This window comes from Paralichthys olivaceus, chromosome 15 (assembly GCF_024713975.1).
Source record: "Paralichthys olivaceus isolate ysfri-2021 chromosome 15, ASM2471397v2, whole genome shotgun sequence".
Classification (NCBI taxonomy): domain Eukaryota; kingdom Metazoa; phylum Chordata; class Actinopteri; order Pleuronectiformes; family Paralichthyidae; genus Paralichthys; species Paralichthys olivaceus.
The window spans coordinates 17,722,398-17,747,700 of record NC_091107.1 but is presented as its reverse complement, the minus strand read 5'-3'; the positions used below and the strand labels follow the sequence as shown (position 1 = coordinate 17,747,700).

General features: G+C 40.5%; 3 protein-coding genes and 1 non-coding gene across 12 annotated transcripts in view; 1 reads left to right on the top strand and 3 right to left on the bottom strand.

The window, feature by feature from the left end:
* The window catches only part of specc1 (sperm antigen with calponin homology and coiled-coil domains 1), a 65,079-nt gene extending 50,906 nt beyond the window's left edge, over positions 1-14,173 (bottom strand). For 3 of the 5 annotated variants that reach the window (XM_069539760.1, XM_020086059.2, XM_069539763.1), the window contains exons 1-2: positions 4,514-4,703; positions 143-328 (exon numbers count right to left, since the gene is read on the bottom strand). In XM_069539760.1, the coding sequence (XP_069395861.1) occupies positions 143-304 (162 nt within the window). In that variant the 5' untranslated portion in view covers positions 305-328; positions 4,514-4,703. Of the gene's footprint in view, positions 1-142; positions 329-4,513; positions 4,704-11,702; positions 11,807-14,049 lie in introns of those variants that run through there. The other 2 variants (XM_069539762.1, XM_069539761.1) reach the window with 2 other exon arrangements.
* Positions 14,174-15,363: 1,190 nt separating this feature from the next.
* On the top strand, positions 15,364-17,797 carry timm22 (translocase of inner mitochondrial membrane 22 homolog (yeast)). Its single transcript, XM_020085521.2, has 4 exons — positions 15,364-15,650; positions 16,107-16,303; positions 17,126-17,198; positions 17,281-17,797. The coding sequence occupies exons 1-4, from the start codon at positions 15,398-15,400 to the stop codon at positions 17,355-17,357; spliced, it is 600 nt and encodes a 199-aa protein (XP_019941080.1). The 5' UTR covers positions 15,364-15,397; the 3' UTR covers positions 17,358-17,797.
* A 965-nt stretch (positions 17,798-18,762) lies between these two features.
* abr (ABR activator of RhoGEF and GTPase) overlaps positions 18,763-25,303 on the bottom strand; it is a 115,389-nt gene continuing 108,848 nt past the window's right edge. For all 5 annotated transcript variants that reach the window (XM_069539601.1, XM_020086197.2, XM_069539602.1 and 2 more), the window contains 7 exons: positions 25,037-25,096; positions 24,646-24,755; positions 24,352-24,491; positions 23,208-23,342; positions 22,960-23,065; positions 21,931-22,084; positions 18,763-20,365 (listed from right to left, as the gene is read on the bottom strand). In XM_069539601.1, the coding sequence (XP_069395702.1) occupies positions 20,276-20,365; positions 21,931-22,084; positions 22,960-23,065; positions 23,208-23,342; positions 24,352-24,491; positions 24,646-24,755; positions 25,037-25,096 (795 nt within the window). In that variant the 3' untranslated portion in view covers positions 18,763-20,275. The remainder of the gene's footprint in view (positions 20,366-21,930; positions 22,085-22,959; positions 23,066-23,207; positions 23,343-24,351; positions 24,492-24,645; positions 24,756-25,036; positions 25,097-25,303) is intronic.
* trnav-aac (transfer RNA valine (anticodon AAC)) lies at positions 25,178-25,250 on the bottom strand. Its single transcript has one exon. It is a non-coding gene; the product is annotated as a tRNA-Val (tRNA).

Genomic DNA, 25,303 nt, shown 5'->3' with positions numbered 1-25,303 from the left:
ACAAACACATCTGCTGTTAATGCCAACATTATGGGTCTAATAGTGTTACAATAATGTCCTGAAGATATTTAATTCAAACTGACATCCCTCGTGTAAATGTATCACCATATTAGTGGTAGATTGCAATGTGCTCATGACTCACTCTGCTGAGGCGCTGCTCTGAGGCAAGCATGTTGGAGGATCTGGAGGTCTTCATGGCTGTAGAGGTGGTGGAGGAAGAAGAGGGGACCAAGGAGGCTTGCTTTGCCCGTTCCTGGAGTCCGGGCTTGGACAGCCCCACCTTGGTGGTGCCCGCTTTCAGCATGGCTGTTTGTCAACTTAACTACACCTGAGAAAAGTCCAAAGAAAGAGGAAAACATGAAGTTATGAAAACCTTTTAAATTGTTATCTAGAGAAAAAACAATCTGAGTATTAATATGCTCAGTGCAGCAGATCAGAGCTGGTGGGCAGATTCCTTCAACACAGACTCAGTATAGTCTAACTGAAGGTTGCTTTTACCACAGTAAATCACTGTGTATGCCTCAAGTAAGCACTGCAGCAATATGAACATATGATTTTCCATTAACTAAAGAATCTTTAAAAAAAATTTTTTTTATAAAAGACTTTAACTCCTTCCAGGAAAAACTGTCCCCACTGTCAATGAACATAAAAACTTTTAAAACTACAATAGCACTTATTAAGGGCATACCTTTACCAAGGCCCATCAGTCCTATTATGTTCAATCAAATTGCACCAAATTGCAAACACTTGCAGAATTCAGTTGCCGAAATGTTTTTTCAACAAGATCCATCAATTGTTCCCTGGGAAATCATTAAAAATGTCACACACAAAAAAACACTATCTCACAATGTTAAGAAATGTGGCAAACATTACATACAGACCAACCCACCAACAAACAAACAAACAGAGACATAGGTGGTGACCGGACAATGGAGGTCAATGGTTCAAATGTTTTACAATAATCATATTATATGTAAAAAATTGCATTGCAATACAATTACCCTGAATGTGAGTAAGAATTACAATTGTTCCCTGTGTTGCTATAAAACTACAGGGGAAGCACAGAACAGGCAGGTATAGGTATAAAGGTATATCTTTGCATTTTATGAATAACACTACACTGTGTTAAAACTGTCTAGTGGCATTTGAGACCGTTCCAAAATATACAAGCCAAGAGTTGCTACAGAGGGCAGCTGGTGGTTTCGATTTTCCACCTCCAACAGGATGTGGTCACACAGACTGTTGAAGGTGTGCAATGTGATTTCCAGAAGGAAATGTACTCATCTGAACAATGAGTGGCTGTAGGAAATGAAGGGATGGTGGAGTGCACTTAACCAAGAGGAGAGTGCACTGGTAAAAAGCTCCGCTGAGTCATTGATCATGGCTGAGGTAACCTGATCTTCTGCCTCTGACAGACATGGGGAAACCCTCTCTGCATGCACGTGAACAAGCTATCTCAGGACATGGCCATCAAAAACAACAGCATCTTCCCTCTGACCTTAACTTTTTACATTTAGTTGTTGACAGCTAAAGTGACTAGTGATACTGCAATAAAAAATCTGCAGTAGCCAATAGTCGGTGGCTGAAAAATGATATAGTGCTTAAAAGCAACATTGAGGGCCTGAGCCAATTAAAGAGATACCCTTGCAACTGTTGCCATCTAAGGTTGGGACATTATACACTGCTGCTTTGAGAATGAAGGACTTTGATTAAGAAAACACTGCATGCTCTTTGTTTATTTGCCTGTATGAGAGCATATGTCTGACTGCTGGTCCATCACATGATGCGAAGACCTCTCAAGGCAAGATCCTCTGACTAACTCCCTGTCCAGGCAGTATCAGACCTCAGCTGTGTGATCGCTCCCCTCCCCTCAGATCAACTTTCATGGTTAGAGCACCACTCCCTGCCAAGCACAAGTTCTCAACCTGCTCTCATCTAGATGTCGACTCAATGAGGAAGTGAGGCAAAATTGAGGATGTTCCCTTAGAAATAAAAAGAGAAACTGGACAACAAATACAATTAGAGAGCATGTAAAGGCTAAACCAGCTTAATCACTAAAGCATGTACATTAAAGCCTCATCCACCTTCTTTGGACCACTGTAGGACTCAATTATGCATATGCGAGATCTGATTCTCAGAAGCCAGAGCTGTGTCCCACTTACTTCACAATGACCCAGTTACCAAGCTAAAATGTCTTTGAGAGACACACAGCAAGGTTGTATTTTGAACTTGAACGAACCAAGAATTAAGACACTGACTTTGGTATCTCTATTTAAAAGCAACTCAGCTTACAAAAATAACAAACATTTCTGACTTTTAGCACACACCAACATGTTAGATTATGACAAAAAAAGAAGCGAAATATTGAATTTGTTCTGAAAATACTAAATTAGAAAACCAAATGTAATTTGTGGTCTCCACAGCCATAAGTAATGGGTTATCGTTGACCCTAATTATATTGCTTCCAAAAACGGACTGATGACTGTAAAAGGCTGAATATGTGACAAAGTAGGTTCTCTGACATTTCCTGACGGTTGCTGCTGGACTTCACTGCTGAGATGAGATAAGGTGAAAGCATGAGGAGTCAATACCAGCTGATTCTTTATCTGTTTTGGTGTGGTTGAAACAGTCTCTTGAATATCACCTGATCTGAATCGACCCTGTGGGAAAGGATGATTTGCTTTCTTCACACAACCAAGACCAAAACTCATAAATGTTGCTATTTGCTAAAGTCAAGCTATAAGACATCATGACGCCACTCCTTTATTCTACCCATTATTCATGACAGCAATTACTATAATTTAGTTGTATGGAAAAAAGTGGTATTTATATTTTTACTACTTGCAGTAGAACTATACTGCACAGCAAAAACAGGACAGATGTTGAGACAAAACCAATAATTACTCTGTATAACCCCCTACTATATCCTGTAACAGTTCGAGAAAATACCTTGCATGTAAACATTCATTGCACCAATATGTAACTTGTCCAGCTCAGCTCGCCACAACCACAAATTGACTGAGATTATGGAAGGAAATCCGAGCTAACCAGCCCTGACCATTCTCTGACCTTAAATGTGGGTTGTTCTGGTACACTGAAGGACGAGCTATGTGCACCACCCCTTAAATGTTGTTTTTGTATAGAATATGGAGCACATGGGAGTGAAATTCAATGTTCCATGTCCAGAACGTTCTGTGCATAAGAGTGAACGCACTGTCACTGCCGTTGATACAGACCTTAAAAAAGAAACTGCAGTTCTACAGAGGGCTGCAAAACCTGCTGCCTCACTGTGCTGGCACTTTATTAGGCTAAGAGCATTTAGGTGTAACTGTACTGCTTTGCAACAATCAATTACAATCATTATTATTATTTAGAGATGTTCCGATACCAATATCATCCCATTGGAAATATTCCTATGATACTGTTGAAAATAACGCAGTGGTCATTGGTGAGTATGTGAATTTTCTTATTCCAGAAATTACTTCTTCTCAGCTGCTTCAAAACAGCACTTGCACTGTACTGCCAATGGCAAGTACTGTTTATACAGCACCAAAGAGGGAGTGATTTCTGGTAGCTAGCCTTTATTTTTGCTAAATTTGCCAATATTTCATAAAAGATGGGGGCAAAGGTATTCTGTGGTTGCATGTTTACATTTATTGTTATTTATCACTAGATTTATTTGGTTTCGAAGTTGCTATTCCACAGTTTCATATTGTTACTGCGCTGTTTAAAAATGTTGTCCTAAACTATGGCTGAACTTTAACTCCGATTCACAGGTGTTGTATATTTGTGCTGTCTAGATAATAAAAGAAGTTCAATGGCATTCATGCTCTGTATGTTTTTGCTTTTCAAGTAATACAAGTTTTCTTTTATTTAAATGTAGTAGTATCTGATTGGTACCCAAAATCTGCAGATACGCATAGTTCAGTTGTCTAAATTGGGGAAAAGTGGTATAAGAATCTATATTTTCATTTCAGATACATGACAACTTACAACAAAAACAAACAAGACAAATTATTAAGCCACAGTCCTGACTGTAAAGAGGAAAAAAGAACCGAAGAAACTCGGTTAAATGTCAGTGTCATCACATCCTCTCAAAAATGCTTTGTGGTTTTGCTCAGTGGGTGGTTGGCACTTTAACTTTAAAAACAGCGGACATTAACCTTGACATAACATACCGCAATATGTACATCACAAACATAAATACAGTCACCTTTGGTTTGCCACTGTTGTAAAACATTTAGTTTGAACCAATCCTTGATGCAGAGTTAAGCAAAGGTCACATTTCTGACAGTTGTGTCAGAAACCTGTTAGAAACATCAGAAGCAGATGTAGTTCTCACTCACTTTCTTCCAAACCTTTAATAAAAATTACTTCAGGTTTTCCTATTTCAGTCTGACAATCATCCACCACAACATATTCCAATATCACCATAGTGAGAAATGAGAGAGAGAGAGTAAGGGACATAAACAACAAATAAACAAACAAACCAACAGTGGTGAAGTTCACTCACGTGTTAGGTGTTGGACGCTGTCCTAGAGCCTTCCCTCTGCCTAAATGCCCTAAGGCACAACTCACTAAAAATATTTGCCCTTTGCCGAGCTCAGCGGAGAGACTCTGAGGGCGAAAATGAAGGGTCAGGAGCAACGGCTGCCTGCCTCCGTACAGCAGTCAGGATGAGGAAGTACTGCAGGCTGCCAACCGCTGTGCTGTGTGTGCTGTTGCCTCTTTCACTCTCTCTCATGCAAAGAGGAAGCAAGAGCAAGAGAATCTCAGCCATGGGTATGTTTTTCTCTTCACATAGATTTTCCACACTCTTCCTTACTTGTGACGGAAAAACAGCAATAAAGGGAGAACAGAACAGAACAGGACGAGGAGGGGGAGAAATAGATCTCCAGAATATTGCATTGAGACTACCGGGCCATGCACTGTCTGAATAAGGGTAATGGTTTTTATAATGAGTGATAACATAGCCTAAACCATTGTTCTCTGAAAGGCAGGTTCCTGCACTTTGTTCACAGCACAGTGGTTTGCACTTTGATTTAACCTGGGACCATGTGTGTGTGTGTGTGTGTGTGTGTGTGTGTGTGTGTGTGTGTGTGTGTGTGTGTGTGTGTCTGGTTCAAGACATAATGGCTCCATTGTAGTCTTAAATTTAAAACCACATGAAGCAAATTCTTGTGCTGTTTTAGTGAAACTACATCATATGAATCTTGTCGGATTCATTCTGAAAAATAAGAATAAAAAATGATTTATGACATTGATAATGAGTTGTTTATTTCAAAACGACCTGTAGGCTGAGGCAGCTACCGCCATCGACAAAGCCCGTCTTTGTCAGTCAGACACTTCTTAACGCGAGGGTGGATCATTTGTGTAGGGGTCTCCATTGTGTGCTCTCTCCGTCTAATTTCAATCTAATTCCAACAACGTACAGCATGTCAGGCCCATAAAGCATGTGGGTAGAGATCGTACCGCGCTCTGGACTGCGATGAAACAAGCTTTAGTTTGTGGCAAGTGGTAAACTGAGGAACTTGGTCCGACCACACCCCTATATGACCACAAATACTTCTTTTTAAAAGGGCGCTCCGAAGGGTTGAGAAACACTTCCAAATGTTTTTTTTATTTAGGCACCGCACACTGTTTCACACTGCTGTAGATAGAGATAAAGATTCTGAGTGCTACATGTTTTTGACTTTCTAGATTTCCTAGTTTCCCCCTGGAGAACACTACCTCTGTTGATTGCAGCCTTGGTAAATGCTGTCAAAACACTGCACCACTACTGTCTTTCTCCACTGCCTGTGGTCACATACAGTATAACTCTTTTCTAAGATGACTATGGAGCCATCTATGGAGATATAGTGAAGAAAAGTGATTTTATTTATTATCCATTACTGTCAGCTGCTGGGCAAACACACCTGACAGGAGTAAGATTTACACCTATTACATTACATTCAGCGGACGCTTTTATCCAAAGCGACTTAAAAAAAATATTTCCCAACAAAAATAAAGGTCAACCTCATTGTGATTGAGGAGAAAAAGCCATACTACTATAGCATTACTAAAAATGAGTTTCCATGATATGTAAAATACCTATTGCTTTCAGGTAATAGAGCCTTTTGCTTAATTTAAAACATCTTGGTGTCACCAGCTGATCTGAACATGTCCAACTTCATACAGGTGCCCAGAGGAGTCAACATTGCAGCAAAAAATAAATGAATAACTCCCTTTTCTCCTGGTAAGTGTAATGTTATAAGAACAATAACAGTCCAAGGTATCCCAATATAGAACATGTACTTGGAGGAAAAGCAAAGAGCCACTTGACTTCATGTCCACCTCACTTACTCACAAGCACCGCAATGACAGACCAGTAATTACCGGCATACTGAAAATTTCTTAGCCATAAAAATAGACAACTTATGTATGAGGACATTTCTAAGAAGTTTCCAACAGGAATAAGCTTCCAAACTGCGAAGACCTTATATATACACAATAAATCAAAGACAAAGAAATGTTAAATTGGGAATTAGGAAACAACAGGTCTCTACAGGATGAAACAGACAGATCATTAATAAATAATGATGGAACATAAAGCCTGGATGTGGCTGGATGAGGTGAGATAGGTCTCAGGGGTGAAAAACCATCAGCGGGCTCTTGAGCAGCTGCTGCATCTTGATTCTCTGCCTTTTCCTTTCCTCCGTCCACAGGAAAAAGCACTGACTGACTCAGACTCTCCACAAAGACACAACACAGTTACACAGGATATTAGAACAAATGCAAAATGTGAAGTGACGGTGATACAGCTGAGTATGTGGTTAACAAACGGCTCAAATATGATCACTTAAAATTGAGCCGATAGTTTCATTATAAATCTTTAACATTTAAACAAATGTTGCAGAATCTGAATAAATTGTAAAGAGGCCAAATTTAAAGTCAAGTCAGAAAAATATGCATTTTTTTGCAAAACTATTTGACAAAATATAACAAGATCCAAACCTAAAGTTTTGTTTTTTATTGTCTGAACTATAAACATCATGAAAAAGTTAACTATGAGTGACAATTCTTTTGAAAACAATCTGTAAGAGGACTAAGCTGTGATTTCACTGAGCTGCAGTACTATGGTGTTAAGGATTAGCTTGTTGCAATAAATTTCAAGAGGAAGTAAGAAAAATCTGGCTTTACCCATTTTCATATAAAATAGATCAACGGTCAAGATAAAAGTCAGGCGAGACTTCAAAATACATGCAGCTGAAATAATTTCATTAGCTGTTACTAGTGCAATTTAAACAATACAATAAATTAAACTACACTCAAATGTTAGTCACTAACATCCATATCTGTCAGCACATAGGAAATAAGCTTCTCACAAATGAAAGCAGAGATTATATGTCTGTTTTTCTTGCTGTCAATGTGTTGCTACTGTTCCTGATCGCATGGTCAAACTAACAGCTGAACATGTGACCATAACCTTCACATCACCTCAGTAGTAAAAGTAAGAAAAACATGTGCCCTTAAAAGGGTGAATACATAAATCTATTAATTGTGCTTCACCACGTTGGCAGCTCTGATGCATCTGTACAACACCTGGGTCTAAGAAAGTGCAGTGTGCAAACTCATTATGTCAGCTGAGATGAAACAGGAAGAGTGTGGGATTAGTCTGCATCTCATGCTGTGAGACGGTCTCTGGTCTCCTTCTGGGTTCCCCTTTACTCTGGAGGGACCTGAAACTCATACACAACATCACGCAAACCTTCTTCCCTAAAAGCTGCATCAAGGAAGTTACAGGCTTGTTTCACATAAAACTAGAGACCGTCCTGGCTTAGGATCACATCAGACACAATGTCCATGAACTTTTTCCATGAACCATGAGTTCTCAGTAGTCATTACTACATTAATGACATCATAAGATGGACAGTAGTTTTACCCTAACGTCTTACAGTGGACAGGTTTAATTGAAACTGGGATACAACGAACCATGACTTCAACAAAATGAAAGCCATAAAACATTTTAAGCTTTAAATGTGTGACATTTTCTGCAGTCACAACAGCAGGCAAGAGTTATGATCACAACAAATATGCTAAACAAACTAGAATATTAATAGCTGTGCAAATATTAGTTAAGTAATTCAGACTCCTGAACATGCAGCCAAGATTCAACACATCAAAAGTGGTATGTAGTCTGTATGATTTTGCACAAACATTTTGTTTGAGGCTATAAGCTATCATGCTAACTGCCTTTGTACAAAGTGCCACAGATTTGAAATGTAGCTGGAAAGTATGACTTCATAATTTATAAATCAAAACACAGAAAAAGTCCTCCTCAGCATCAGAACATGAAATAGCCAACAGATAAGAGCTGCTGCTTAAATCAGCATTTTTGAGTTCAAGAAGAGATGAGAAGAAAAAGTGCTGGGTTGTTGATTTCCTGATCAGGACGTAGATCAATTGTATGTATGGCAAGGCTTTAGGCCCACACAGCAATTATTACCAAACTTTCAAAATAACAAGTGCTTGCTAGGGGTTCTTTAAATGGGGCTAATTAAATGTGATGTATCATGGCTGAGAGGAAGGAGAAGGAATAGGAAGTTCAATTACAATTTAACATCTGATTATTGACACAATATTCAGTTATTTTCATATTCTGTACATTAAAAATCCCTTATTCCTGGATTACAGACCAATGCTCAAACTCTACAGTGATTAAAATGTATCAAGATACATGCTTTTGTTAACTATTCTGCTGTTAGTGATATATGCTATGTGTGGAATTCATTAACTTAATGGATATAAATAAGATTTTAAAAAAACTTGAAATCAAGAATCCCGACCAGATCTATTTGTCCCCATCCAAAAAAAGAATGTATGATGTAATGAATGCAGTCAGAGCCATTCCCTCTATCCTGCCTTCACCAGGCATAACGTAGTATATGGATACAGTCTTCATGCATATTTCATCTACTTCATCCTCCGTTTCATCTTTCTCAGAGCTGTACTCCCTCGAGAGACTAACTTCCTGCTCTGATGGTGTCAAAGTTCTTGTCTAATAAACAGGCAGTCAGAGCCACGTTGCAGAGACCTCAGCTGCTTTCCTGTCTGGTAGTGAGTGGGTGGATTCCATAGAAACACTAGCATAGCATCCATGAGAACCGTGAGGGAATAAAAAAAGACAACAGAGCTCAGTGTTTTTCCACAACGGAACATTTTAGTATAAGAGCCATTGAGTAGAATTACCGTCCAACTCAAGAGGAGCGTTCCCCTCCCTATGTCTTTTGAGTTTGCAACAGGCTTGTGGCATAAGAACCACCTGATGTGCACTGTGGGTGTGTTTAAATTGTGTGTACTGAGACCAGAGGAGATTACAATGGGTCAAACAGCTTTCAGCTACCGAGCAAATACTTAAACCACACTCCCCACACACGTCAAACGTCAGCTGTAAACCTGCATGTCCTGTTTGCCTGGTAGGGATGATGATAATATCAAATCATCTACGTCTTATTCTTGACTCACACATCGCACTTCACTGCAGGTTGTCGTTGTTGCTCACAGGCTGCAGAGGAGGCAAAAGAGAAGAGTGATCATATCTCAGTTTTGCTTCAGAAGTGGCCCAGATGACCCATTTAAAGAAGCAGCAGCATTCCTTGAAGCCAGTGGGTTAGATTGTGATGCTTGTCAAGTATGTGGTCCATTTCCTGGACGGTGTTTGAATTAAAAACAGAGCCACAGGAAAAAGATGCTTGGAGCTGCCTTCCTTCATAGCTAACTCGTACACCTCACAGACTGAAAGCAATGTCTTGCCACTGCAATGCATTTTTCTCCACAGGCCTCTAACAGATGTGGAAACAGGGAGCCACCCTTGCCTCTGACAGTATTGAGTTTATATTTAGTTTAAATATCACACAGAATTTGGCTGCAACCAGCTCACTGAGCAGCTCCAGATTCTGTCAAAAATAAGGGCACTTCTATTTATATTTATAACATTTTTCTCATTTGGCACATGCTTTTATCTAAAGTGACTTGCCCCTGAGGGACAACACTAAAGCTTCAGTACAGTGTAGACCTTGAAGTAGTAAGTGCTAAATCTGTTCAATAAGACAATGTGTAGGAGGTGGTCTCAGAGGAGATGAGTCCTCAAGACGCCCCTGATCCGATAGCATTAGGTAGCTTCTCCCACCACAGAGGAACCACAAACCAGAGGAGTCTGGCCTGCGTTTGCACTGACTGAACTCCACACCAGTTTTCATTCCTGCTGTAATCAGTTCATTTCCCCTTATCTCCTCAATTAAAGCCTCCTCTTCTGCAGTAAATGACATGCCACTCCATCTGTATGAAGACCAGACCTCGCCTTCTTAGGAAAGATAACAAGTCTGTCTTCTAAGTATACTATAAATAACAGCTATATGCATCAGAGACTCAAACAGAGCTGAAGAAAGAATAAAAAAGGTTAATAACATGAATTAAATATAACGTTTTTAAACTCTTTAATATTTGTTTTCTTAGAGGATGCGGATCCTTATTATGTGTCAGGCAATGGTAAGGAAAACACTGAACTTGAAAATTAAGCAGCATATTGCATTAACACCTAATCCCTAATGGGGTCACATGAACTTTTCATTCTGATTTGGTCTGATTAGAAAATTATGAAACTGATATGAGCTGACAAAGTTTGAATTGTTTGGGGGGTTTTTTGAGGTCGGCATCTGTGAGGCAAAAAATTGTGATGATTTGACAGGGAATCACTCAATGGCTTAACCTGATGTTTTGAAAATTGTTCCTAGATTGGTCTCTTTATCAACCTGGTTGTTGCACCCTGTAGAAGCTTCCAAAACTGCACTACACAGCTAGCACGAAATAATATAGTCTTGAATATGTTTAGAGACCATTTCCATCTTGTTTTTTTTAAATCAGCAAAGGTAGTGCTTATCATTATTCAGGATTAAATTAGGCTATTTTTATCCATCCATTATCTCTAACATTTACCCTTTGTGGGTCATGTGGGGAGCTGGAACCAATCCCAGCTGACATTGGACGAGAGGCAGGGTACATCATGGATATGCTGTCAGGCCATTTGCATTGAGTGAAAAAATATTTTCAATGTTTGTGTACTTTTAATTATTAAAAACACAGAATCGTCCATCTACAGTGACTGACAGGTCTTTGAAGGCTGACACTACACAGCAACTAATGGTCTCTGTGAATTCAGCACTTACAGGATTAGCATCAGGTTAAGGAGGACGGCCAAGGGTTACATAATCAAACTCATGTCTCAGGGGTCATCATTATAATGGCATCTCCTTCCATAGAGCAGTGGAATTACTAGGCAGTGGATTCAGCGTCAGAGAATGTGAATTGAGCAGTGAGCTTCTGGAGCATAATACAGCACAGCACCACATCCCTGCAGTAGCTGCCTTTCAATGTTCTTGCCACAGCTGGATAAGGTCATTCCAAATGTTGTTACCCCACCCCCCACCCTGAGTCATTTCACGTGTCCGCTATAGCAGCAGATGAAGGACTCCAGGACGTCCCTAAGTGTCCCTTAGTGATGAACCATAAGTAAATCTAGGACACCAACTCATATACCTGAGTGTGTGGGACTGAGAGGAGAATTCTCCTTTGAATGTCACATTTACATACAAACATTTAAATTCTTCAGCTGCCAGGAAGATCACCAGTAATCACTTCCTGTCAGAAAAAAAACCAAGCCATACCTCCACTGTACAACAAGCCATGGGTGCTCCTCACATAACCCTTGGCTACGAAAGCCAATGACTGGAACTGCCTGGATAATGAGTTGAACAGAGGAGGAACGCAGCTATAAGGGAAAAAACAAGGGAGTTTCAGTGCTCCGGGCTATACAAGGACATACAGTGTGACTCCAGGTAAGAGTGTTTGTTCGTGTGTGTTCCTCCATCAGTGGCTAACACACAAGCCAAACAATCAATAATACACACTAAAGCTGCTCTCAGACAAGCACTGAACTCAGGATGAAAGAGCAGTGCCACACGTGCCGTCAACAGAAACACCTGATCTCTGCAGCGGAATTTATATGTTATGTCCTGCTGCTTGAATGCTGCACCACCCTTCCCCTGAACACTCGGGAGATGTCTGTGTTGTTGTGAACACATCTGACCGGAGAATCTCCTGCACGTTGTACATGTGTGAATGGCAAACTCAAAAAAGAACCCGTACCCAGCTGTGCGGACATTCTCCGGAGATAATCTCTGAAAACGGCTTAACAAACTAATTGTAAATTTGGCAATCCTGTTGGTTCCAGACATCCAGCAGAAAAAGTCAAACTGTGTGGCACAGCATGTCCCGCACAGAGCACAGAGACCTGATTTTAACTGTGAGGAAAAAACAAAGGCTGTAATTACCTACAAACGACATGCACATGTCTGCATCATAAATGACTGGTGCACTGCTCGTATTTGAACTACTGGCATAATCAAAGGGATCAGAAGAAAGTGAAAGCTGTCATTTGTTGCACATTTGGTTTTTCAGAAAGTAACCGTGTACCACTGAAAGTCTGGTTTCTTCTATAAACACAACATTAGCTCTGCAATTAGATTATTTTTAAAGCTTTCCCTTTTGTCACATCCAATTATGATCCACAGCGATACATGGCAAAAATAGCAACAGTTTATTACTCAAGCATGAGTTTCTGAAACACTGACTATATATGTTAAAAAATTAAGTAATTTCTTTACCCCTGACCTCACTATTTCATTACAAGTAAAGATTACATGGTAAGAAAAGAACAACTCACAGTAGCTTAGTCAGGATGCTAGTTTGCTATAGGGAAGCGTTTATGAACCTATTTAAGAAAAGAGCAAACCTCTACTGATAACTAACACAGCAACACTTTGTTCCACTGCTTCACATGGCGCTGATCTAATGAGGAACAAATGGTGAGTGGATCATGTGAAGATAAAACCACTTGCAGCGCACTGAGGTGGGTCTGTGAGAAAAAAAAAAAACGCTTGCAGTGCACTGAAAAGGTTCCAAATTTCACATTTTGCTGCCAAAGCCGACGGCAGCAAAGTGTGAAATGTACATAAAAACACAGGGGGGCCAAAGCTAATGTGGTAAATACAGTTATAACTTCATCTGTCAGCACAGCCTTCTGTCAGAAGCAGGTTACACAGAGTTTAGCTACTGCACATAAAGATTTTTAAAAGGTGATTAAAATGTATTTGATTAAAATCCTTTAAAGATTAAATACATTAAGACAGAAGTTTAGAGCTGGGCTGCAACTTCCAATGAGAATATTAATAGAGATTAACAGAGGATTAATGATTAGGAGTAAGATTAGTGGAAACCATTTAACATTTAATAAAATAACAAACCATCACTCATACAGTTTTTTAATTTAACATACTTTTTGGTGTCTAGTCATTTGTAAGGATGGTGGGAGCTGCACCGAGGAGATTCAGTATTTGTAACATCCTCAGCACAGCTTTGATTGAGTTGCAGTATTTTCCCCCACACTGAAGAATAATCAGGTAAAACCATAGACTGTATATAAAACACAGGCTTCACTTATCAAACACCATCTCTGAATGAAGACTTATGACATGGTGCAACAAGAGGTGAGCCAGTGACAGGGGTGTTTATGAGGCAGGTGGACAGCAGGGATCGAGCAGTGACTGTAGGAATGGTGCAACGTTAGCAAAATGTGAAAATCAAGGATGGAGCCACGTGAAATGGGAAATATGTCGCCTGACATCACAGTGGTACAGTGACACATGAAGTTAACACGTCCTCTGGTTAAAAACAGACGCAGTGAGGAGAGACACGTCTGCTCCACAACGATTAGTCATTAAATTAAAGGCACAGTGCGTCAGCGGGAACTTGTTACTGTTAGCTAACGTGCTGTCTCCGGTTCGGCGACAACACAACAACTCGTCCCACGCGACTCTCTCCGACAAATGACTTCATTTCCCACGACACAGACGCTCTCACGGTGGAGTGGACACATGTGGACGCTGTGGACGTTACCAGGCGGGTAAAGTGGTGCGAGGTGTCGGTGTAAATGAGAACATGAGCGGCTCTCACCTGTCCGCTGTCCCCGCGGTGTCTCCTCTCATCTGGATGCTGCTGCTGCTGCCGCCACCGACACGCGCACGCGACTCCCGACGGCGTCACCACCGGCTGCTGCCGCGCTGGAGCCGGTAGGTGGAGCGCGTGCAGCAGCCAGTTGGTTTGGCGCAGTGCTCGAGGGGAGTTATGGGAAACGTAGTCTTTTTTTTTTTTTTCAAGACGAGAGTTCATGGAGTGTAGTAGTTGCTATTGAATTACATGTGTTCTAGTCGTTTTTGGCTCTTTATTTAAACGGGATGGAAACAAACAGACTTGACAGATACTTACTTATAATAATGTAAACCATATTCATTATTATTATTGTTGTTATTATTATTGTTGTGGAAAATCTGCTGATCAATGGTCACCTCATCGATGAAGAAAGCGTTCAGGAGCCCTTTGATGGCTGGAATATTTATTGAAGCTTGGCCAAGGAGAAAATCAGAATTCATCCATACAACATCTGTGCATGATGCTCTCTCATATTCTGAAGTCTGCTTTCCTGCAGTCACACTTTAAACCCCAACAGATCATTGAATCTATGGGTGTGCTTGTTGCTAAACAGTCAAATGTATTTACTAGTTCTGGAGACAGTATTGCTGCTTACGCAGTCTTATATCTGTGATGTCTAAGGAGAGAAGGCTTTGACCTTCAGCAAGCTCTTGCACTTCCCAAACACAACAACCTGTTGCACTCTGCCCCAGAGAGGACAAGAGACAGTGTCTATGAAAATTCCATAACAATTATTATAACTAGTATTAATATTATTATTATTATCCTCACCATCATTACCACCATTATTATTATCAATTTTATTATTATTATCATTATGGTTGTTGTTTATTATTATCCTCATCTTTATAATAATTATTATCATACTTATTCTTCTTATTTTTTTTATAAATATCATTGTTGTTGTTGTTATTATTATTATATTCCTCCTCCTCATCATTATCATTATCATCCCCATCATTAGTATTGTTACTTTCACCAGCAACTGGAGTTGAAAAATGTTAAAATATTAAAACAAGCTGAGGTTTGAATCACCTGTGTTATTGGAGGATCTACGTCATTGGCTGTTTAAATCACGTGTTCCCTTTGTGTCGAATCTGTTGACAATAATCTCGATAGAACTTTTCGTCGGAACATAATAATAGTAATATTAAAATATCTCCATATATTTTCAACTTTTACTTTTCATTCATATAATTACATTTATTTCTGTTTTGCTTGTTTCTGTTGTCGGGCGTTAGAAATGTGACGAATCTGCAGACCCCTGTCGTAGCGCGGGCTACATTTACGTAAGGCTCTGTCATTGAGAAACATGGCCGCCTCCACGGGACCTGCGGGCGCTGCTGCCTCCGACCCACAAGGTCCGGGCCCGGCGGCTCCGGATCTGGACACCATCCAGTACAGCCTGATGCTGGAGCACCTGATCGGGGACAAACGGCCGCTGAAGGAGCTGAGCCCCGGGGTGATGGGAGGACTGCCGGTGCCTCCGAAGAGCGACGAGCAGAAGATGATCGAGAGAGGCATGGAGAGCTGCGCCTTCAAGTCTCTGCTGGCCTGTGTGGGAGGTAAATACACATCAGCTGTATATACCCTTTATATACAGTCTGAGCATTATACAGGTTATCATATACAGGTATGTGTTTACGTCATGCAGGATGTATTATATAGTTTCTGGGCTCAGGGCTCAACATATGGAAGGTGTTTTAATTGGTTGTTTCCATCATGTGCTGCAGAAATAAGCAGTTGATTAACAACAGAGCTGATGTGAGACATGATCATAGGACATGATCCAGCCCCAGTGTCCTCTCTACCTGTCTTTGTCTTGTGAGACAGTCAACTGATCATCTTTAAAGGGATAGGTCACCCAAAAATCACTCCACCATCTCTCTCCACATTGCATGTCCATGAGCCCTTTGTGTGTGTGTGTGTGTGTGTGTGTGTAAATCATTTCTTCCTCAAGTCTGCAGATTCACTCGTGCTTTATTTTTTATCTCATGTCGGTGTGTGCGTTCTCTCCACAGGGTTTGTTCTTGGAGGAGCTTTTGGTGTTTTCACAGCCGGTATCGACACCAACGTTGGCTTCGATCCTAAAGACCCCCTGAGAACTCCGACAGCTCGAGAAGTCCTCAAAGACATGGGTCAGAGGGGCATGTCCTACGCCAAGAACTTTGCCATCGTGGGCGCCATGTTCTCCTGCACAGAGTGCATCATAGAATCGGTAGGTCGCAACTCTGGCTGCTCCTCGTGGTGTCTTCATTATGTGGTGGATATAAACACACTGGTAAAAAAACAACAGCAATCATTGAAATATGATACTACACATCAGTTATCTGTGCAATCTGATTGAGATATTAAAGAATAAATGAACTAGATATCTGGCGGGAGCTTAAAGTAAAGAAATAAATTAGATAAAGTGAATTTCATAATGTTCCATGTTCTCTGCAGCAAAACAACAAATATTCAAAATGAAAGTTACACAGCTACATGAGTGGGGTGTGTTCAGTGTGATGGGGAGGTTTTAACATCGCTCCAAAAGTAAAATGTGAACATGAGTGTAAAAGAAAAGAAAACAGCTGAAACATTAATTATGTCGATAGGAGACGTAAACAATCACAACGAAAAATGGCAGAGACATGTAGAAATGGAAAAGTATTTCCAAGTTAAAACAACGTTGATGAATGAAACTCATGGAGAGTCTGTGTGGAGGTGTTAGTAATTGTATTTAATAATTGTTGTGTTTGACTGGAGAGGAGATTCATGTTTGTGTAAGTGTACAGGAATAATAGTTTGGTTTCACAGTGTTGCTTCAACAGATCTCTAACAGTATTTGGACTGAATCTATACAAGTACTTAAATACTAATTATTTAAGGAAATACACATCCTTGTCTTCTATATTTCCTGACAGATGTTATTGTAGAGCTCCTTCTCCAAGTGGTGTGACAGCTCCCCCTGGTGTTAAAGTGTTGTAAAAACCTTCACTCCTAATTTTTAATTAGCAATCTTGCCATTATCTTTTTTGTTTCTTCTTTTGATTTGCAGCACCGAGGTAAATCTGATTGGAAGAACGCAGTGTACAGCGGTTGTGTAACAGGAGGAGCGATTGGATTCCGTGGTATGTGACCTGACACATTTACTCTCATGTTATAAATTAAAGGTATTTTATTTCTGATAGGTTTTTTTCTTCTGTTTTGCAGCTGGTCTGAAAGCTGGAGTCTTGGGATGTGGAGGTTTTGCTGCGTTCTCTGCTGCCATTGAATATTATTGGAGGTGAGCTGTTACAGAGCGGCTCCGTGGGCGAGAACTGAATCTGTACATGTGGACGAGCCTGTGAGGACTCACTGTGAATATCTACCCGCACATGGAGGCAGAACTGATTTATTAGGAGGAAGTGACAGGTTCCTGTTTGTACAATGAAGCCACAGTGAACTGAAACAGACCTGACTTAAGTTTTCCTCCTGGGTTTCATTTACTTTTGTCTGGTGGGAAGTTTGAGCGAAACAAAGCAACTTCTTATGGGAAATCAAGAAACTCTGCAGAATGCTTTAGAGGTAAAATGTCTAAATGTTCAACACGACTCACTTTCACTCTGAGTTACCATCATCTCAAGTCAGACTCAGATAAACTGTTCTTGTTGTAGAACATTGATATGATTTGTCAGTAACTAATCCACATCAGGACTATGTATATTAAATGTGTTTCTTTTTTTGTTAAGTCTGCTTTCCATCACTTTAATCTGTTGACTCTCAATGCACCATGGGTACAGTGAAAATATTAAAGCGCAGCCAATAACAGAACTTCTTTAAAATAATCACATGAACATTTCTTATTGGCACAGATCAAACCTGGGGGGGGGGGAGAAAGTGGCATGTTGCACACGGCACACAAATCCTTTTTCCCTAAAATAAAAAATCATGCATAAACTAACATGCTAATGAGCTAAAAGCATTTCATTGTCATTAAAGTACTAACATTTCACCTACAAAATCTGTAAAGACTTAACAGAGCAGTTCAGACTGAAGAGCGTCATACACCTTTCTCTCTCCTTTATAACAGGAGATAAAATATAATTAGGTGCATTTGGAAGGATCGGTCCAAATAATTAATTCATGGTTCTTGATGAAAAAAAAATTCAGATTCTATAAAATTGGTTGCAGCTTGATTGAGTTTATTGACACTGTTGCGCCTCGGTGGAGGAATGTGTTTTACCGAGTGCCATGCATTCAAGTTCACGTTCAACAATTTGTAAAATTGACCATTAGGTGGTGCTATATGCAAAGATCCTAAAATCTTAAATATACTGTTTAATCTTTCAGGATTGAAAGAAAACTGAACCCACTGAAGTATCTGAAGATACAGTAAATTTAAATGATGAAATAGCTTAATATGGAAGTCACCACCATTCTGATATATATATATATATATCTCAAAGACTAAAAAACATTATAGACTGTAAATGTATATGAATGAACATTTGTAAATGTAGATTTGTTTTTTCTTATATTGGAGCAATGAACAGTCAGGGTGGTAATTATTACTACATGTACCTTATAATCAGCTCAAACATGTTTATGAAATGTTGTGATGTATATTTATTTTTACATAACTATGTAATTGATCTACTGTTTAATGAGAAAAAAAATCACTGATCTCGACTCTACGGACACAAACAGACAAAGTGAGAGTGTTTTGGGAGATTTTATTTTACTTAAAAAAGGGGGAAAAAGTTCACATTGACAATTAGCCTCAATATTACAGTATATTGAAATTCTTCTCAAAAGAAGTAAAATACAACAGTTTTTATTTCATTTTAATCTTATATTAAAAATATCAAATAGTACTCATCTAGCAGTGCTTACAGTATTTGAAGATATGTCGCAGGCTTGATAGCAGAAAGATTTGCTTTTTACAGAGCAGAGATGGGCGTAGGCCAGTTGTAGCATGGGCCCTGCGGAGACGACCTAACCTCTGTGTTACCCGGCCTGGTTTGATTGACAAGCTGAACATGCAATGAGGGCAACTACACAAATCATCCTATCGATTATACCGGTGCAGTAAGACACTTGGAACAGGCTTGCAATGCAACAACAAGAAAAAAAAGTCCTATGTTCCATTCTTTGTGTTTTTGCTTCTTTCCCCAACAACCCTCGTACGACAGAGCGGCTTTTCTCTCTCTGAGTGATCTGAAGTGAATCTGCAGACGTTCTGGTGATGTTTTCGGCTTACAGCTTACCAACCCTGGACATGGTGAATGAGGAAATGGGACTAAAAATAACATCACTACCTGAATAAGCTTCAAAAAACAGACTCCTTAGAGCATTTCTCTAGTTGCACAGAACTGTACAGGCACACATATTATATATATTTAAAATAAATAGGGCTAATTCCAGCCAAGACTCACTGGGGAGGGGTTGTTCTCTTCTGTCGGTCAGTACAGAGAGAGACACGCCAGCCATTTTTTAGTATGACTTCCCAGCCTGTTTGAAACCTCACAAGTTCTCATATAGTCCCTTAAACACACTTACTCACTCAAGTACCTCCACATGGTCACTCACACACACACCCGAGTGTCCTCCACCACATGCACAAAGCCAGGAAGACAGAAAAAGGAAATGAAACAGCTGTTGAACAGAAATATAAAACATGTATTTTCTGGAATGCCTCTGATCAGGGAGAAAAAAAAAACAGCTGGAGGTTGAGTCGACTGGTTTCTGAGATCATAAAACGACTGTCTGGAAAGGGCTCATTAGGGGACATCACAGCACACCCCATCGTGTGCCACTGCGCCAGGCTGTGGCATCTGGACCCCCGCAACCTTTTCCCCACTGTGCTCCCAGAATGCCTTGTTGTCTTCCGTGGGAGGCGTGGGGCGGCTCTGCTCTCCTCACATCACAAACAGGACATGACGCATGACTACTACACGACTAGGAAATCTCCTTCACCACCTCCGTTCAGGTTCGGCTCTATTTCTTCAGGGGGGGGGGGGGGGGGTTGGAGGCGTAAAAAGGAGATGTTTATGTTTATGTATGTGTATGTGTGTGTTTGTGTGTGTGTGTGTGTGTGCGTGGGGGAGGGGAGGGGACTGTACAGTCGAGATGAGCTGCCTTCTGGGAGGAGAGGATCAAGTGGAAGGATGGAGTCTTCCACTCTTTCACCTGCAGGTGGCACCCTGAGGAAGGTGAGTGGGTGATTTTAAACGTCAGTGGAGAAGTAAAGCGTGTTGCGCTTCAGTTCGGCAAAGGAGATGGGAGGATGCTGCAGGTAGTAGAGCAACACCTGGACCTGAGAGGAGAGGAAACAAGGAAACAGGAATTTAAATTAAATTAAGGAAACTGCATCACCACCCGTCAGGTTTCCGCTTAGCTCTATTTACATAATCAGACTGCTACAGTATCAGCTGCTGATCTAATACATCAACTGTCCTACATTTGTACTTCTACTTATTCGGGTACTTCTTTCAATGGTGTATTTTTGTTTTGATGCATTACTGAGTATGATCTGGATTTTCTACGATTTGCTATCTTTGCATTTTTATTGTGTGAAGCACCATGTAAATTTTCAAAGGCACCGGAGAAATAAAGTTTATTATTATATATTTTATAATTCAGCATATATGTTGCGTTTTTACTTTGCTCTCTTGTCTGACAGTAACTGTGCGTTCACTTTGTTCATGTGGTTCATGTTCTTGCTGTTTTAGCCACAGCTCCCATGAAAAATACTTATGCCCCTCACGTAAGTGCCACTAATCTAGTTCTGGCAGTCTGTGAACTCCAGACAGAAGAATCACTTTTCAACATTTTCATAATGTTGTATGTCTAGACAATCCTCTTTATGAAAATGTATGAATCAGTCTAATGTTGCTCCCCTGCAGCGCTCCACTTTAGTCCCTTAATCTCCCCATTAATCAGTCATCAGACTGACATAGGTCTGGAAAGTTTAATTTCATTTGCTGTTTGCTTAATTCTGCGCACAGCTTACCTGGAAAATCAGTCTAGTGAATAATTGAATTTACAAAAAGGATTTTACTTCTCAGGAAGTGTCTTCTGTCAGTCAGTGGAGCTTAATGTAATTGCGAGATTGTTTTTTTTAGATGGAGGGTAAATACATCACTCTGAGATTATATGCAGGATCCGTGAGCGGAAGCATCTTTCTTTGGTCTTTGACATTCTGTATACTTACACAATAAATATTTACAATTGAAATAAGCTGCGTTACAAACACTCAGATTCCCTGTAATGGGTTGACGGGGCCTCCTACATGTGCTCGGCGCCCCATTTATGATGATTTACCCTGGATATTGTTTATTAAGCCAAGAAAAGATTTGTGCACAGGAAGCTCATCTCTCAGTAGACATGAATGGATGGCCCTCAGCCTAAATACAGCTGGGAGAACAGAGCACAGTGACAGGGGTCACTTAGCAACGTGGGAGTAAAAATATATCTGGAAAACACATGGCGCAGTAGGGATAGATACGCACCAGTCTACCATCTACAGTGAATATTCCTACTCAGTATCATGGAGACTCATAGTGAAACTAAAGAGTTTTTCAATGTGTAGATTCACATTCAGAGGTTAGAAATAAAAAACATATTCTGTGTCTGTGAAGAGAAGTGTAAAAATAAATATTATTCATCATGAAACTGTACTGAGTAGTTGATCCTTCATATGTGGCCCAGGATGGATTCACTTCAGTCAGTGAAAAGAATGTGCCCACGTCTGAATGTGGTTTGATCAGACCTCAGGACACTTTTGAATGCATTCAAACCTGTGCTTAGCACCGACCGTTTGTTAGGATCACTGAGGATGGACGTTAATACCCAGTCTGAAGTGGGTGTGTGTTTAGGTACCTGTGCCATGACGTCGTGTGACCAGATGTCAGAGGCGGAGGTGATGTGCTGTCCCTTTGTGTGTTCGGACTCTGAGGGCCTGAGCAGAGTGGGGCCGAACACGGTGGCCAGGTTGTGGAGGGACATCTTGTTGATGGGCTCCTTCTCAGCCACCCTGCAGGAGCAAACGCAGACAGGACATCAAGTGAGGGCGGACACGGGTTAATGCTCAGGACGGTACAGTCAGGTTTGGAGTCGATAAACAGCAGATAAACAGAACACTGGGGTTGTACTGGGAATCTGTGAGTGACAGAGTGAAGCTGACTTTTCCTGCAAAGTTGTGTTAGAAACAAACAAATGATATTACATGAATGTATGAAAAGAGGAAAATGGTCCAAAAACCTGAAACTATTAAAAAAAGCAAAGAAATATAAAACAATGATTAATGCTCCGTAGGACTTGAAGGAATATGGCATTTTAAATGAATTAATTTCAGGATCCATTGGATAATGATAAGATGATTTGATTTGAGTCTATTTGAGTCAGAGTGAATCTGGCTTGAATATCACTTTGGAAATGAGACATTAAAAGGTCTGGAAGGTTTCCCTCTATGATTTGTGTGTTGAATACAAAAGTACATATTTGGTAAAACAGTGATATGTTGATGAGGTGCAACAACAGTGGGTTAAATTATTTTATCAGGAAAGAGTTGGATGGAGGAGGAGGGATGAAAGAAGTGTGGGAATATTTAGTTTGATTACGACTGAAAAATAATCTGGATCTAGTAAATTTAAATGTGGTTTCATAAGAGGATTGTTTCCCTTTTTCTGGGTGAACAAACTAATTTTCATGACAGCGACTTCAGAGAGCTTCTCAGTTGTCGGTGCGTTTATTACGTCTACATGACTCACTGAAGGAAAACAAAACAGAAAGACAAAGTTCTCTACTGAAAAGGAGAATGTCACCTCCTGTGAGGTGACATTCTAGTTAAACCTTTTTGTCAGGTGGCAAAACTGTGACCAGTGGGTGTTTCTGTATTTTTGTGTGTACCGTTTGAGGTGCTCCAGCAGAGTAAGGAAGGTCATGAGGTTGGGGTCTGGCAGTGAGCGGAGGAGGTGCATCATGCAGTTCTCCTTTGCTGCTGGGTCAGAGAGCGCTGTGAGGGAGAGGAAAAAGACGTCACATCCAATTATGGTGAGACAGCTTTTTTACTTTAATCCTTATCCCTTCCAGCTGGGTAAAGATAACTAAAAACTGTCCCCTGCTGCTGACAAACAATCCTAAACTGAAGGTCTCACCTATGCCCTCCATGAAGGCGGGGTAGAGGCGGTCGGTGAGCAGAGGCTCCGGCAGCTCCCTGAAGTACAGCTTCAACGTCCCAGCGATGGCGTTAATGTCCATGTCGCTCAGCATCACCAGGATATCTTTGGTATCTACAGGTCGAACACAAACACAGAGGAATTAGAAACTGAACGCAATGTATTATTACAGACCCACAATAACACAGCTGCTCTCTTTGTCTCCAGGAATGATGGAATCACTCATAACTCAGTTGGAGACAGATGCAGATGTGCTGAACATTACCCCCAAAAAGGAAAGGTGTTAACAGCCTCTGCTCGGTTGGACCTTGGCGAAGTGACAGCAGCTGTGAAAAAAGCCTGAGCGAGTCTTACGCATCATGAAACTTGAAGACTTGACAGCTGCTGCTCCTCAGCAGGACTCGCTGACAGTTCCCACATTTCTCTTCAGAATGTTAAAGTCAACACCTTGTTTACTGCAACGCTGGGCTGCAGCAACATCTCTTCAACTATATTCATCTTAAATGTCCGCAAGTACAATCTTTATGCACAAACTACATCCGAGAAAGTACAATGGACAAAGTAAGTATATGCTAAATGCCTGACTTGATATCAGATCATTTGACAAGATTAATTATTTAATGCAACACTGATGGGACAAATAAAATATACATGTTTTTAACGTCAGTTATATTATTATGTATAATCTTTCATGTATGTTTTCAGGTTTACTCAACATAATCTATTGGCACAGCACAATGGAAACCAGTCATTGGTCAGAAGAGTGGACTCATGTTGGCCAGTTGGGAGAAAACATATTTAAAGATGCTCACATCTACAGGGAAGCACAAGTACTGTAGCTTTTTTCTATTAAAAGTAAGTTGGGTTAAAGCCCTACAGTGTGTGGTTAAAGCACAGATACTGTATGTTCCCATGTCTCCATAATATAAGTTGGTTTTATCTTTAGATTTAAGTTTACCAGTTTACCACTAAACTCATTTTTAGGTTCACACGAAATACTTCTAAGTACTGAAGTACATGTTGTCTTTACAATTTGTTTTTAACAAAGCAAATTCTAGTTTTACCATCAAAATAAGTAAGATGAAGGACAGTGTCACACAGAAACCAGTGAGTGGAGTCTTACTGGTGTCAAAAGCTGCTTTGAGGGCCTGGATATCAGTGGCCACCCCTGAGATCCTGTAGATTCCCACTTCGTCGATCCCCCTCTTCTCCACTTCCTCAATGCACTGACGGACTATGTAAGGCACCTTGGAGCGTTCACGCCTGTGGACGGAAACAGCAGCAGTTACACCCGTGTGAACATGTCTGATGTGGGTGAAAGACGGAGGATGTCCATCAAGTGTGCAGCTCATATACAGGGTTGTAAAGTTAGATTACATTTAGCCAATCCTGATTTCAATAACAGGAACATACTTACTTTGTCACCACGTTGATTTTGACTCCAAACACCCCACTCTGTTTTTTGGAGGGCGTTCTCTTCAAGCTGAGGTCCCGACTTGTAAACTTCATGGAGAATTCCACTTTGATCTGATGATGAACAAACAACAGAGCTAAAGTAAACTGCATTTCTCTGAGAAGCCAATCCACCCCCCCTCCCCTTATTTTTAGTTTATATTATAAACTATGTTCTTCTTTTCAAAAATATCTGCACTTATTCTTTCAAGGTCTCAACATTCAATCAAATCGCACTTTGACTTCCAGGAGGAATGTAAGGCAACAGGAGACTGCCCCTATTCCAAACAAATATGATTACAATACTTAGTGTGTGTATGTTATAATCTAAACTGAAATCACTAGTCTCCTCTTACCCCGTTCATCTCTATGACGTCCATGTGCCAGTTCTTGGACTGCACCGTCTGAGGATCCAGCTGAAAGACACAACACATTAGACGATAAGTTTTCTGCAACAATGGATCCAATCATGTTAGAGATAAATAAAATATAAACATTGTTCCCGCCCAGTTTCAAACTGAGGACCTTTCGCGTGTTAGGCGAACGTGATAACCACTACACTACGGGAACTGGCTGTCAGCTGCTCCTACCCCCAGTATCGACAGTCCAGAGTTCACAGCTCA

What these genes read in the sequence shown, in the direction of transcription:
- timm22 (XM_020085521.2), top strand. Translation starts at nt 15,398, where the DNA reads ATGGCCGCCTCCACGGGACCTGCGGGCGCTGCTGCCTCCGACCCACAA. An exon ending in CAGAGTGCATCATAGAATCG is followed by an intron (nt 16,304 to 17,125) that starts GTAGGTCGCAAC and finishes TTTGATTTGCAG; the next exon opens with CACCGAGGTAAATCTGATTG. An exon ending in AGGAGCGATTGGATTCCGTG is followed by an intron (nt 17,199 to 17,280) that starts GTATGTGACCTG and finishes TCTGTTTTGCAG; the next exon opens with CTGGTCTGAAAGCTGGAGTC.